Source organism: Dicentrarchus labrax, unplaced genomic scaffold, assembly GCF_905237075.1.
Source record: "Dicentrarchus labrax unplaced genomic scaffold, dlabrax2021, whole genome shotgun sequence".
Taxonomy (NCBI): domain Eukaryota; kingdom Metazoa; phylum Chordata; class Actinopteri; family Moronidae; genus Dicentrarchus; species Dicentrarchus labrax.
The window spans coordinates 2854791-2869941 of NW_026136713.1; the positions used below are offsets into that span (position 1 = coordinate 2854791).

At 39.6% G+C, this 15151-nt stretch overlaps 1 protein-coding gene across 3 annotated transcripts in view; it reads right to left on the bottom strand.

Annotated features, from left to right (window-relative positions):
• Positions 1-4346: 4346 nt before the first annotated feature.
• Positions 4347-15151, bottom strand: part of ccdc142 (coiled-coil domain containing 142) — a 38066-nt gene continuing 27261 nt past the window's right edge. For 2 of the 3 annotated variants that reach the window (XM_051421210.1, XM_051421208.1), the window contains 9 exons: positions 11941-12135; positions 10907-11073; positions 10638-10814; positions 8957-9071; positions 8337-8514; positions 7751-7861; positions 5860-5960; positions 4806-4974; positions 4347-4611 (listed from right to left, as the gene is read on the bottom strand). In XM_051421210.1, the coding sequence (XP_051277170.1) occupies positions 4503-4611; positions 4806-4974; positions 5860-5960; positions 7751-7861; positions 8337-8514; positions 8957-9071; positions 10638-10814; positions 10907-11073; positions 11941-12135 (1322 nt within the window). In that variant the 3' untranslated portion in view covers positions 4347-4502. The remainder of the gene's footprint in view (positions 4612-4805; positions 4975-5859; positions 5961-7750; positions 7862-8336; positions 8515-8956; positions 9072-10637; positions 10815-10906; positions 11074-11940; positions 12136-15151) is intronic. The other variant, XM_051421209.1, reaches the window with a different exon arrangement.

Sequence of the window (15151 nt, forward strand, 5' to 3'; positions counted from 1 at the left end):
CACCACCCTTGCATTTTATAAAACCAGCATTGTGGAAGTAGAAGTACAGCAGTGTAACAAGCTTAAAAAAAGTTGTATGTAGGAACCTGTTTAAAACCTCTACTTTGTAGCTGCTTTCAGTTAATACATTGTGAAAAATATTTGTCTCTTGTCCTCTCTCTCTACTGTAAGCCACATTGGAACATTTGCAAGATCAGGATTACAAGATTCCTCTCAGCTTTACACACCAACCAAGATCCACAAACAATGCTGCAAAGGCATGCTCACACATCAAGCCACTGTAGGAGCCTATATTGGGATTTAAGGTTGGATATCAATTAAAGGAAGTAACATTTGTTTGAAAATAACTCATATACAACTAATTTGTTATAGCTAGTTTCATTCATTAGCAACAGTCTCACACAGTGAAAAGTAAGGGGAGGTTGGAGCAGTGCACTGCAAAAATGTCAGTAGATTTAACTGTGAAAAACTGTCATACCATGACAGTAAAAGACCGTAATCTCTAAATAGGTTAAATACAGTTTCTGTAACAATGAAACACTAATGACTCACAGTCATATCTCATGGGAAAGCCTTTATTCACATTATTGCCATTCACCACCTCACACTCCTCATTTCCAATTAAAGCACAGAATGACTAAATAAAATTTTTATCTTGTACTAAAAAAAATTAAACCTGTTAAGGATACAATACTGTTCATAAAACATGACACGTTCCCCAGAGAATGAAACCTACTGACTTTATATCTAGAGCCACGTCATAATTTTATTTTAATGGATTTGTATTAAAGCTTACTCTGTTGTGCACCTCGCTGTGTCAGTGCTCCTTCAGAAGCAGTGTAACTGGAAGAATTAGTTTTTCAAAGCTGTTTTAATGATATCTTCTCCTGCTATACTATCATAGCGAAAATGTAATAAGAGCACACTGACCCTGTCTTCCGCCTACATACCATGGGGAGGCTTTTCTTTGGTTCTTTAATCTTGTTCATATCAGGACTTCAAAGAACCAAGGAGTTACAGGACATGCTTCAGACAACCAGTTCACTTGAACAGGGCAGAGGGCAAAGATCAGCCCTATGTGCTTCCTTCCCCTGGATCAGGAACCATCTCTTGTTTGAGCATGCCTCACAGAACCACTGATAGGAGTGCTGAAGCATGCCAAGTCTGGACTCTCTGAGACTGTCAAGCATGAAACTGGATTATTAGCATTTTGGCACTTTGTGTACACACTGGCTTTTTGGCCATATCAGCACTGGAGCAGAGAGGTTAACAACTCAGCTAGGGAGACAGAATGAGAGCCAATGAAGCATCCATACCTCCCCGATCCACTGTGTCCATTTATCTGTCCACATAGCAACCATCTGCCCATGCATCACTCCATGTCGCTGCTTCACCTCCTCCATCTGCTCGTTGTCATCAGCATTTCTGCATGCATGCTTTTTTTTTTTTTTTTTTAAATCAAGGCTTCCAGTTGCCAGTTCATATGTTGATGTTGTGCGTGGACTGGAGAATGTATAGAACAACAGAGCCTCAATTATCAAAACATGAGACCTCTTGTATCCTATTAGATAGAAAGTAGGGAAGACAGGAGTATTAGAAGTTACTCTTTCCACGGTACCAACTGTGACAATGTACCCTGCTGCTGGGTCAAACTGTTTCAGTATGTCATGGTGCCTTTTAGGGTTGTAACTAATGATTTTTTTCATTACTGATTAATATGCAGATTTTATTTTCTAATTTAATTTTGTCTATAACATTTCAGAGAGAGTTCCCAGACAGCACAGTCCACAGGGTCTTAAAAAGTCTAAAATCTGATCAACTGAATTTTAAGCATTAAATGTATCTGGCGGTGTAGTTGCAGATTGCAACTCACTCAACTCAATTCTTATTTTCAGGTGATTATACACTAATGAAAACATACCTCTGAAAATAATATTCCAAGAATAGATCCTCCTAAATGTTACACACTGGACCTTTAAATTTGGTTTTGACAGGTCTTATAAATTGATTGGATTAATGAAGTAAGCGTTACTTCTATAAAGCTGTATTTTCAAATTTGGCTTGTCAGTGTCTTTTTCGGAAAAATGTGTATTGACTATGCTGTAACAACCAACTTACTAAAAAAATGTAATTCATTACTTGTTACTCCCTGTCAACAGCAATTAGTTACACTACTAGTTATATTACTTTTATGCTACTCCCCACAAAATTGGTAATTGTGTCCTTTTTCCCCAAAATTCAGACTTACGATGATTAAAATCTAGTTTTGTTTGTTAAAATCAAAGTAATGGAATATTTCCAGCTGCTGAATGTAAGCGTCTCCATCATCCAAAACTAGGTTCCTCCACGATTACAAAAATGAATCCAAGAATGTGATTGGATTGTTGGATTTCAAATCAGAAAGGTAGTGCCAACAAAAGTAACAAAACAAATTATTTTTGGCGTGGGTAACTGTAATATTATTACTGAAATGTATGTGTAATTAGTAACACTATAAGTTATTGCGGAAAGTAATATTATTACTAGTAATGCCTTACTGCCCAACACATCCTTCCTATCCTTTGTATTTTTATCTGCCAGACATGGGGGTAAAAAAGGTTTTTAGATTGCATTCATAATAATCTTTAAGTTCAATTTAAAATAATATAAAACGGTAGCAAATAGCAAACGCTCACACTTCGGAGCTGATTGTATTCAACAATACATGTAATATTGCTTTGTTTGCTGTGGTCTTATATAGACATAGTTAGAAAAGGCTGAATGTCCTCTGAAAGGAATTTCTGATTCAGCTCATTGCTTCACTTCAGCAGGCTTCATTTTTGCCATTTTTACATAGAGTAGTTGGACAGAATTAAAATAAAGTCATTCCACTAATGCAATACAAAAGTATTGATATTCATTATACTTACTTATATAGGATAGCTAAAGATAAAGAACAACAACAGTGCCAGATAACCCCGTCTTCTGCCTTTGGCCAATACACCTAGAAAAGAGTTGTTTGCCTGCCTGATCCATCCCTGACAATCTCGCAGATATGTGCAGACACCCAGCATTCATTACATCCAACACGAACATCTGATAATGTTCCCATCATCCCCATGATGCCTGTAATGTTTCTAACTTATCTGTGTATTGTCTTAAGTGAGACCATTTCTTTTCATGAAACCGTTCAGTTTCCCAGCATCAAGATTCATCTTATCTTTCAGCACCAGTGTCATAGAGCTCTACTGCCCTCTGCAGGTGAACCGTCAGCCTCCATTGTACTCTGAAACAATTCTTCTCTAAATTACAGTTTTATACTCTTACAGTCACAAATCTCTATACAGGTTCACTTTTTCAAAAGTTTATAGTTATAGAGTTATAATGCCACGTTCCATACAGTTACAAAACATTCTGAATTCACCTCACCTGGCACAAGTCTTTCACAAAGGTCATCAAGGAATGAAAATAGCTGCTCATGGAGGAGTTAATGTGCTGTGTGGACCAGACCAGTTTCTCTGGACTGATTGCTGCAGTGCTCTCAAGGGGCTGATCCTAATCTTGCTGCTGTCTTAAGAAAACTCCCAACAAATAGACCAACAATGAGACTCCTATGTAGCACAAACGTATTAACAAGCTACGAAAAATAAAAGTAAAGAACTGTGATAGAACTGAGTCTTATGGAGAAATGCGCAAACTTGTCACTTGATTTATTAGCTCAATAAACAGTTTCTTAATGAGTTTATAGTCTCAATCTCTAGTTTCAAGTCTTCTTCCATACAGCACCATGTTCATTGGCAGGTCATTCTCAGTGAGTCCATCCAGCTCAACGCACCAAACTCAGATCAAACTGTCAAACTAGGCAGTGCTGATCAAATATGAATCAAGATTAATAACATAATCTTGTATTGGTAAACCGAGCAGCATTGAATATTTCTCTTTTAACATACATGTTAGCGAGCTGTTTGTCTGGAATACGAGAATATGTGTGACCCGGACTGACTGCAAGTTGCTCATTTAAGTCTAAACATTTAACTTGTTTGATACTCAGAAAAAGTACATTATCTGTGCCGGACACTCATTTCAACCCTAATAAAGGCAAGAAGCCCATGAACCAATCTTGGTTGACATACAGGTAGCAGGCTACATACAAGCCAACTCCTCAGGTACGTGTAGAGACACATGGATCTGATGAGTTTTACTGTTGAATCATGCTTGATTAGATATTGTTTACAGTCAATATATAATAATAATAATAATAATAATAATAATAATAATAATACTAAAGTATCTTGGTGAGTACTATAGAAATGTGTGTGTGCAGAATTTCTTTTTATTATAAAGCCATGATGATAAAATAAAATATATGAATAGATAATGCATTTTATTGAAAATATGTTTGGTGACAAGTGGCCAACAAATATTTGTGCACTATTTGTACAAAAATGTGCACTGTCTAAACAACAAGAATAAATGTTCTTGTGTTTTTGCTGTATATTTCCTTTAACCTGGGGTCTTTGCGTTCAAGGTTTAGACTTGGAGAGACACTGTAGTCCTGGCAGCCTCCAACGACGAGTGCTGCTGTGGATCCTCAGGTCCAACCACTCCTGCTGAGCAGCACCCAGAGCGAGACTGAGAGGACAAAATAAAGAGAGTACAATTTTTACTATTGAATTCCATCACAGCAGCAGAAATAATACTTTTGTCCACCAAAACACATTAATGACACAGAACCACTGAGGTCCTGTAAGGGAAGGAATAGCTATAACAGTAATACCCATTCCAAACTATACACTGCCTCCATGTAGGAAGATATAAAAATGTACCTTGGAGCGAGGTAGGACTCTCCAGGGGTGGACGGGTCCACTGGAGGTACGTGAGTGGTCACAACTGAGGGATCAGCCTGAGTCAGCTCCTCACCCTCCATAGACCTCATGTTGGTTATACTGCTCCCCACCACCGCATCAATGCTATCTCTGCTAATGTTGGCCGGACCTGAAGAGTCACACACACTGGTTACTGCCACTGGCCTCCTTTTTTTCAAACCAACAAGTAGAGTGCTGCAGGGATGATGTATTTTTATAGTCCAACGCAGAATCATCACAAAAAAACACCAGGAGTGAATTTGCGGGAAGAGGAATCAGGTAAACTTGTGTTCTCTCTACACATCTCAACGAGAAAACAACAAGCCTGTAAAGGCGGACTGGGGAGAAGATAAGTCTCAACCTCTGCAGTCTCATTTAGCCACTTGTTAGCAACCGCCTTTTTAAAGACACATAAAAGCTTCAACATTCAAAGGTGAGATATTTACTGATGTATTTTATGTTGTAGCACAAAAGGTGTAAATCTTGGGAACTGGCAGGTAAAATGGGTTAAAATGCTAACTCAGGTCTGGGTTTTAGGACTCCTGCAGCACTCTATTACTGAGCCATTAAAGTTGTCTTTCATCAAAATGCCTTTTTTTATTCTTTATTTTAAGTTGTGAATAATGTTAGGATCTATCTTGAAATATACCGCTCATACTGTTTAATGCCATACACTTGAATCAGAGGAAATTATCCACCATTGCAAAAAAACTGCCAGAACATTTTCCAACTTTGCCGTTTCTCTTTTAATGTATAAGTGAGTGTGGGTTGGAAAAAATACAGATACTTTGTGGCTATACGTTACTTAAATAAATAATGATTATTAGCAGAAGGAAAACTGTAGCACTCCTTCCCTTGTCCTGCTTCAGAGACATCAGAGGAGAACTGACAAACAAGAACTAGTTTAAATAAAGACTACATCAGTAACTAATGAAATGCATAAAATATTTGTTTTTGTTTTGTATTTTTATTTATTTTTATGTTGTGGTTCATGGGTGACTGGTGTGGTACTGACAGCAGCGTGTGAAAGGCTCCCAGGCTCTGGACTGTAGGTATGTTTTGGCTTGCGGCTGCTGGAGCAGACACACCACTGCTGAGTCCACCTGCTGAAAAACCCTGCAGTCACACAGACATACAGAAGGATTAGCCAATGTGCTAAAGTGGAATGGAAAATAATCACAGGTATAGGATCTCTACATGTTAGCCAGGGTTGAAGTCACAAATTATATTTACTCTCACTACTGAAACAAAGACATTTTTGATGGTATTTTGTGTTGTGTTTGTGTTGTACCTTGCTACATTTCATCATCATCAGCGGTTTTTCTTTTGTTGTAATATGTGTGTCTTTAGTTTATGTTGTTTGTATATCTGTGTTGTCTGCTTTGGTGATGTTTTATTTCTACTGTTGATTATATATATATATATATATATATATATTGACTACTGTCATATTAGATTAATTACTTTTCTTCACAGAAGTGAACCAAATGCTGACATACAGGCCTGCTGTTCATATTTTTTCTTAAGTTTTCTTACACGCCTTAAAACGGGAGGCTGTCACTCAGGAGGTAGAGTGGGTCATCCACCATATGAAGGTTGGTGGTTTGGTCCCCTGCTCCTCCTGCTGCATGTCAAAATGTCCTTGAGCAATATACTGAACCCCGAATTGCTCCCAAAGCTATGTAGATGAATGAGTTTCTGTTTCAAATAGCCCTTGCTTCACTGTGTGAATGGGTGAATGTGGAATGTAGTGTAAAAGCAATTTGAGTGGTTGGAAGACTAGAAAGGTGCTATACAAGTACAGTCCATTTACCATTTAAAATCCACACAAGGCCACACGACCCCTAATGGGAGTCCCGATCCCCAGGTTATATTTTTAATATACACCGATCAGCCATAACATTATTAACTTCAGAGGCTCATTTGTACCATCAGCCATCGGACTCCACAGGACCCAGTACCTCCCACCTCTGCTGATTAAGACTGTTTAACCTTTACCTGCTATGCACAAACTTTACCTTGTAATAATTGCACATGTACAGTTAGTTATACACTGTTTAAAATATTTTGCACACCATATTTCCACTGCTGAAAGCGCCTACAATGGGCACGTGAGCATCAGAACTGGACCACGGAGCAGTGGAAGAAGGTGGTCTGGTCTGATCAATCAGCTTTTTTTCTTTTTTTTTTTTACATCTTGTGGCCAGAGGCAGTGTGATGCTTTGGGTGATGTTCTGCTGGGAAACCTTGGGTCCTGCCATTCATGTGGACGTTACTTTGTACATGGTTGGCAACCATGCTTAGGTAGATGGTACGTGTCACTCTTTCATGGAAACTGTATTACCTGATGGCAGTGGTCTATTTTAGAAGGATAATGTGCCATGCCACAAAGCAAAAATGGTTCAGGAATGGTTTGAGGAACACAACAATGAGTTCAAGGTGTAGACTTGTTCCTCAGATCTCAATCCAATCAAGCATCTGTGGGATGTGCTGGAACAAACAAGTCTGATTAATGGAGGCCGTTTTGGAGGCAAAAGGGGGACCTACACAATATTAGGCAGGTGGTCAAAATGTTATGGCTGAACAGTGTATTTTCTAGCGATTTTATATTTGAGGATGGCTTATTAACTGACCCAAAAGAGGGCCCAAAGAGATGATCAGGTGTAAAGGCTTGAATACCCTTTCCCAACTATCTCAAGAATGTGTTGTAAATAGTACAGCTGTGAAGCTTGATTTCTTTCTTACAATAAAACATGTTGGTCAGTCACTTTCATAGATCCATTACAGAACAGTACCTATATAATCAATATGGAGCCTGGTATGGTGTTAATAAACTGAAGCTACATTACAGTGAGGTGAAGTTTATAAAGAATAGTTCAAAGGCAGGATGTAACAGATTATGGTACCGGAGGCTGAGCAGTCCATGTTGGAGTTCAGCTGACAGGCTGTATTTGTCTGACTGGATCAGTTCTCTGATAGAATCAAAGTCCTGCTTCAGCTGGAGAGCTCCCTGCACACTGAGGAGGAACAACAGAATAACACTGCTCAGAGCGTTAACTGAAAACAAACACACACACACACACACACACACACACACACACACACACACACACACACACACACACACACACACACACGCACACACACACACACACACACACACAGGCATTAAAAAGCACTTACATTTACAACAATTACATTTATTTTCTTATCTTTTATTATTTCTTTCGGTGTTTTGCCTTTATTCAAGATTCAGTATAGAGATAGACCGGAAACATGGGCAGATAGAAGGGTATGACATAAAACAAAGAATCTCCACCAGTTGGGAATCGAACCCTGCATATTGCAGTTTTGTGGTAAGCACAGTAACCAGTAGGGTACAGGGCCATCCCGTTCAGTACACTCCTTAATCTTTGTTTTAAACTGCACCATGGATTTGGTGGGTAACACTGTAGTAGAAATTAATGTATGATGCTATGACCAAAAACATACCTGAATTTGATCTTCTGTTTCAGGATGTGTTCCATCCATGCCTCCATGAAAGCTGTCATTGTTATGCTCAGTGCTTGGACACGGGCCTCATCAGACAATGGTGCCACACCCTCTAAAACCTGACCAATCACAGTCTGAGCTGCCAGAGATGCATACTCACTGGGAGAGCTGGAAATACCTGTGCACCAACAGAGAAACATAATTATCAATGCACAGTAAAATGTACCAAAGGTTGGGTGAGCATTCCTATTGAAGTATTCACGTTTAAGGACCAGTGTGTAGTTTTTAGCGGCATCCAGCGCTATAGTTGCAGATTGTAACCAACTGAATAACGCTCACCTTCCATGTGCGTAGGAGAAACTACAGTGGCTGCGAAACTCACAAAAAACGCAGAAAGAATTTGTTTCAAACCAAAGAAGACAGGGTCTCTGTATTGTTTAGTTACAGCTTGAGCTTAGAGTAGTTATTATTATTATAGTCATTCGTATACATTCCCTTATTAGGGAACTTCAATTAACAAAAATAACAGTGAAAAAGAGGCCCCCTTGAATCCCCTCAAGGACCCCAGGTTAAAAACTACTGTCACAGACTGCCCATTAAAAACAGTCAGACTTCAGTACCTGTCCTGAGGCTGGGTCTCCAGTGTACAGCAGAAGGCATGGTCTGTTCAAAGATCTCCCCTGACATCCTCTTGCAGTCACTGGAGAAGGTCTGCAGCATCAGAGAAGAGAAGGTCTGATAGATAATGACACAAAGCAGTGACATAAGAATCAGTGGGATCAATAGATAGCCTTGATGTCATTTTTGCCATGTATTTGTAGTTTTCTGTATCTTTATCATTATGGATCATGTGTAAAGTTAGGCTACTACTGATGTATGTATGTTATTAACTGATTATTAAATAGCTAGCTATGAATGTTTCTTTGCAAGTAGCATAAAAAAAAAGGTTTGAAAGATACATTTACACACACTAACTTCAATACAACATTTATTTAGGCATTTCGGTACCAGAGCTACATCAGGCAAAATAAAACCTCCACCTTGATGGGGGACAAGCTGAGCTCACTATATAAAGGGTGCTGGGAGTCCAATAAGATGGCTTGAGCTTTTTGTGTGGCTTTGACTTGATACAAGTGGCAAATGTTAAAATGGACTCAATAAAAGTATAGAACAGTTTTAAAAGCCTTTAAAAATAAAAGCAGTGTTGTCAGTGGTAAGTTGATCATCTAGAATTGTTTCAAGTATTTGTACTGCTGGACTACAGTCACAGGCTCACCTTTAATAATGGTTAGGAGCAAGAGAAGTGGGTCACTTTGTTCTAAGACAACTTCAGCATAAAGGGAACTATGATCTGAATTTCATTATCCAAAAATGTGTTGTAAATGTCAATAAAATAACCCTGAATCCTTTAACAAATAATATGAATCAAAGTTAAAATCTGACAGCAGCCTATGTGCAAGGACATGGGGCTGAAAACAACTGACTCATCCTAAGTCCCGCCCCCTCTGGAACCTCGGTCAACTGTCTCCTTTCCTATGTTATGTACTAAGCTTGTCTATGTTGAAAAGACAACCACAAAGTTAAAAGATAAAAGTGACATATAGGTAACGTCGGTAATTCAACGTAATTTAGGTTTTTATTTTACTACGCTTTGTCTGTTTGAGTCTGTAGATTTCTTCTAACATTAACCTGTTCACTTGCTGCATAATATATCCCCCTTACTGAAAGGTGCCATGATAACCAGATAATCAGTGTTATTCACTTCACCTGTCAGTGCTCATAATGTTATGGCTGATCTGTGTTAAAACTGTTGAAAAATGTTTTTAGAAAAAAATGTACAATCCATATCTTTAAAGGCCTTTTTCTCAAGATCAGCAGTCTCCACTTCAGCATCATTTACATACACCAAACCATCCAGTTTTTTCCCCCATCTGTATTCTGAAGGTTTGAAATGAATGTAATGTCTAAAAATGGCACATTTTTAAGTTGATAACGGCTATTTGCATGTCTAAAGAAAAACAATTGTCTCAATGTAAGTAATTGACTGGGGAAGTCTGTCAAATATGATGCTGCTGAATGTATGAACGTTCATTTTTGACCTTGCAACAGGTCAACATATTTTTTTGGTTTTTGCTGCTTTCCATTTGGAATGGGTCATCATCTCTGCCTCTGATCAGCTATGTGTAAACTGTCAGAACACAGCTGATGAAAACTAAGCACAGCTCTTACTGCTAAGCAAGAAAAAACTAAAGAGGAATCAGCAATTTCTTTATGAAATGTAGAATCAATTAGACAGGTAACCTGCAGCTCAGATACAGCCTTGTCAAGTGCTTCCAGTTGCTGCCTCAGCAGAAGCTGGTTGTGGTTATGAAGAGTGGAATGATGGTCACTGTATGAATTCATCATCAGAGATTTAGTTTGATGCACCATCATCTGTAATGACTCTCTCAGCACCTGCAGAGACAAAGAAAGTACACACTGCAAACAGTTTTGGGAAGGATGTGAAAAAGTTGGTTTCCAGCCCTGTACTATAACTAAAGTGGTTTATATAAAGGAATACTAGTACCTACTTTGATGTCTCCCTGTGTAATAAGCAGGAACTTGTTGAGGCTCCATGAGGAGAGGAACTGGTAAGCCTTGGACATGACCCAGACTGTAGACAGTTGTACTGTGGTTAATGCCAAGCTAACAGTCTGTCTCTGAAGAGTGAGTCTGGATGGGAAGACACTACAAGAACCTAGGGGAGAGAGACAGAGAGAGAAAAACAGCAGTGCGTTGAAATGATGTATAATGTCTACAAGATGAAAAGAACAGAACAGCTTTATCGACGGCAACCAGCATACCAACAGACACCTTTTTACATTCCCATTGGGGAGGACACCACCAAAACACACTTATGGTCATCATATAACAGGTAAAGTGTAGGAACAGTGGAGATACTGTGGAACACAATGTAGAAAACAATTACACCCATTCTAATTGCTCTGTATATGCTCCCTTTCAGCTATATTTTCCTTTAACTAATATGCTGATGATATGCAAATTTCTGTTTCTTTCAACCCAGGGGATAACAACCAACTTCCTCTCTCTCAATGGTTTGAAAACTGTTGCCACGACACAAATCTCCTCTAGGCTTGATAACTTCAAGTCACTGGGTGTTGGCCAGTCCTCTTTGCCTCGCTTGCAGCTGGTGCAGAATGGTACCAGTCTAAATGGTACCAGGAAAGCAGCATTACACCAGTACTTGCATCAAATACAAGGTTATTTTATTTGTTTTTAAAGCCATACATGTGCAGGCACCCCTGTATATCTCAGAACTTCTCTGCGCTTACTATCCATCCAGGATGCGAAAGACACAAAAGCACAACATTTACTCTACTCAACTGTTTACTCGGTTACTTTTTGCAGCCTGACCTGGTAGTACAAGTTCATAGTAAATGGGTACTAAAATCGCACTGCACCACCTCACCTAGCCACTGGGTATGTTTGGAATCATGAAATTACAAAACAAGTTTGAAAAGTGTGTGTGTGTGTGTGTGTGTGTGTGTGTGTGTGTGTGTGTGTGTGTGTGTGTGGAGAGGGACATATACAAAACTTATTTTACCTGAGGCCCCACTCTTTGAGTGATGGCAGTGCATAGATGACAGGAGAGGAGGGGACAGCAGCAGGAAGTGCTCCATGGTCACTGACATCATCACACCTCCATTTTGCTCAGATGACGGCATTACAGATTTGCTGCCTTGATCTACGTCTCTTAGACACTTATCTTTCAGAGCTGTACCTAAACTTCTGCAAAGCACTGAAGACAGACAGGCACAGGGAGAGGAAGTCAGACAGGCGTGTGAGAGACAGCATGACAAAATAAAACAGACAGTTAGTTTATCCATACAACCATATGTTTAGGTTTATTTATATAACACCTTTAATGAAAATGATGATCTGCCGCTTGTGATTTAATTCTGCGTATTCCCTGATAACCAATTATCCAACATAACATCAAAAACAAAAAGACAAAACACACACTTAGCCTAGAATAGGCTGACATTAAAATATGTAAAGCCAGTCCATGGCAAGCCCTCCACGGCTGTTGGTTTTGAATACAGGAGTGGAGTCAGGTGTGCAGGAGTCAGGTCACCAGCTGCCAGCTATCATCGTCATCCTGCTCTGCTTCATATACCTGGTCTTCTCCTCAACACCCCAGATCGTTAACTCTGTTACCACAGTCAGTTGTGCATCCAGCTTTAAATGTTTCATGTCTTGTCTCTATGGAGGACTAAAAGCGCCACAATTAAATAAATAAATACACCATTAAATAATTACTTAAATGTGTCATTAATTAATTAAAATTGAAATTAAATACATAAATGTGTTATTAAATGTGTCATTAATTCATTCAAATACCGATTCATGTTATGTAAAATACATATATAATTATTTCACTATTTATTAAATTATTTCATTTCATTACTTTAATCTGTCAAACTCACCCATCAAAGTCAGTGGGTGGGGCTAACGCGAATCTAGCCTGACCCAGACCTATAATCAATTAATTATTGAGGGATTCTAAATTTTGAAGGGGTGCTTCTATTTTAACCAGCACAGCTTTTCTAGTCTTTACGGTATTTGTTTAGAAGATCAGGAAGCTTACAGCCCAATCGCATGCGAGTTAAGCCATCCCACGTGATGCTGTTCAGCCAATCAAATCTGTTTAAACAGCGCGACTGAATACAGAGATGAGAGCGATGAGAGGCGAGTGACAGACAGAAAGAGAAGTTAGAGATACATGGAGAGGAAACGGAGAGATGAGTGAGCGCGAGACAACAGAAAAATAATGGCACTCTCTAAGAAGAGAAAAGTGGATAGAAAGTAGAGCTTTTAACCCAGAATGGACAGATTCATTCATATTCATTCTTCCCACTGGGAGCACATAACCAGTGCGTCTCATGTTCAGAGACCGCGGCACTGATTAAAAGTGCCAGTGTGAAACGCCACTATGAGACAAAACACAAAGTTTTCATCAAGTCTGAACAAGGTCACAGAAAATAAGCAGTCTCAGATCCCAATATGATCACTCAACCAGTATCCTGACTCATTCATTCACTGCCCAAGAAGGGAGAGAGGTTAGAGCTCAATTCTTTTCTAAAGTTAAACACTTCATTTTATTTTTTAGACTTAGCAGAGGATGTGGAAGCAGGACCTCCTGACCCAGAGCATGTAGCGAGTAAAGCAGAGGAACTTGGTGAAGTTCTTGGAGTTATTTCCGCACATTCTGACCAAGATATTAACCATAGGGGTGGCTGTGGCTCAGAGGCAGAGCGGGTCGTTCCTTAATCACAAGGTTTTGGGTTCGATCCCCAGCTCCTGGTGCCACATGTCGAAGTGTCCTTGAGCAAGATACTGAACCCCAAATTGCTCCCGATGCCGTGCATCGCTGTGTGAATGTGTGTGAAAGGGTGAATGGGGCACGTAGTGTAAAAGCGCTTTGAGTGGTCGGAAGACTAGAAAGGCGCTATACAAGTACAGGTCCATTTACCATTTACCATAGAGTGACTGCAGATTTAGAAGTAGTAGTCCAATAGCACCAGCCAGTGTATTGGAATGTGTTCACTAGCTCTGCATCAATCCATTATCTGGAATTGATTTGCCTTGGCTTGATGCGCAGGGTAACCAATCAGGCGTTCCGCCTACCAACTTGATGGGTGAGTTTGACAGATTAAAGTAATTCATGAGTTTGACAGATTAAAGTAATTCATGAAGCACTACAACGCAGGACCATGAAATAATTTAATAAATAGTAAAATAATTATATATGTATTTTCCAATCCAATCCAATCCAACTTTATTTGTTAAGCACTTTAAAAACAACCAAAGTTGACCAAAGTGCTGTACAGGAGAATAAATAGGACATCATAAATGTAAACAGTGATGGTGATGATGAAGACCACTGTGAGGAATATAGACAGTGATGGCGACAACACTGGAAAGTTCCCGTGGCAGACAACACGGACGAAGTCCGACGGCGATAAGCTCGATGTCCGGACTGCAGACGCTCTTTCACACAGACGTGCCCGGCGTTACACCACCTGTTGTTTATGAGCACGGACAGTCCCCCTCCTTTCTTCATGCCGGTCGCGGTGGTGTCCCTGTCGGCTCGAACCGTCTGGAAGCCAGGAATGGTGACGATGGAGTCCGGTATCTGCAGGTATGATTGCAGGAATGTAGAGTTTAAAGCATCTTCTTCATCCTCCGTTTAACCCCCGCTCTGCAGCCTCACCGTCTCCTCCTCAGCTCCTCCGGTATGGAGGGTCTCTCTCCGGTCAGGATGCTAGGGGGCCTCAGGGCGATCATCTGGTCGCGGGTGAAAACAATGCGACTCCCCGTCGCCATGGAGACCAGCGTAAACAAAAAATAAAAAGTGCTCAAAAACGCCAAAAAAGTATTTAGGCGACATGAGCAAAGTAGTAAGAGAGTAAGAAAGTAAGAAAAGAGTTCAAAATAGCAAAAACACACTGAAAACACACTAAAACTACAACAATGAAAGGAGCTGCCATGACAGGCTGCCTTGTGGCCGGCGCCATTCCATTTTACATAAAATGAATCGGTATTTGAATGAATGAATGACACATTTAATAGCACATTTATGTATTTAATTCCAATTTTAATTAATTAATGACACATTTAAGTAATTATTTAATGGTGTATTTATTTATTTAATTGTGGCACTTTTAGTCCTCCATATGTATCTGGTAGATTGCTCATTCCTATTTTCTTCGGCCTGCACTTCCCGGGCCTGAGTCCTGCCTCTGACATAACTC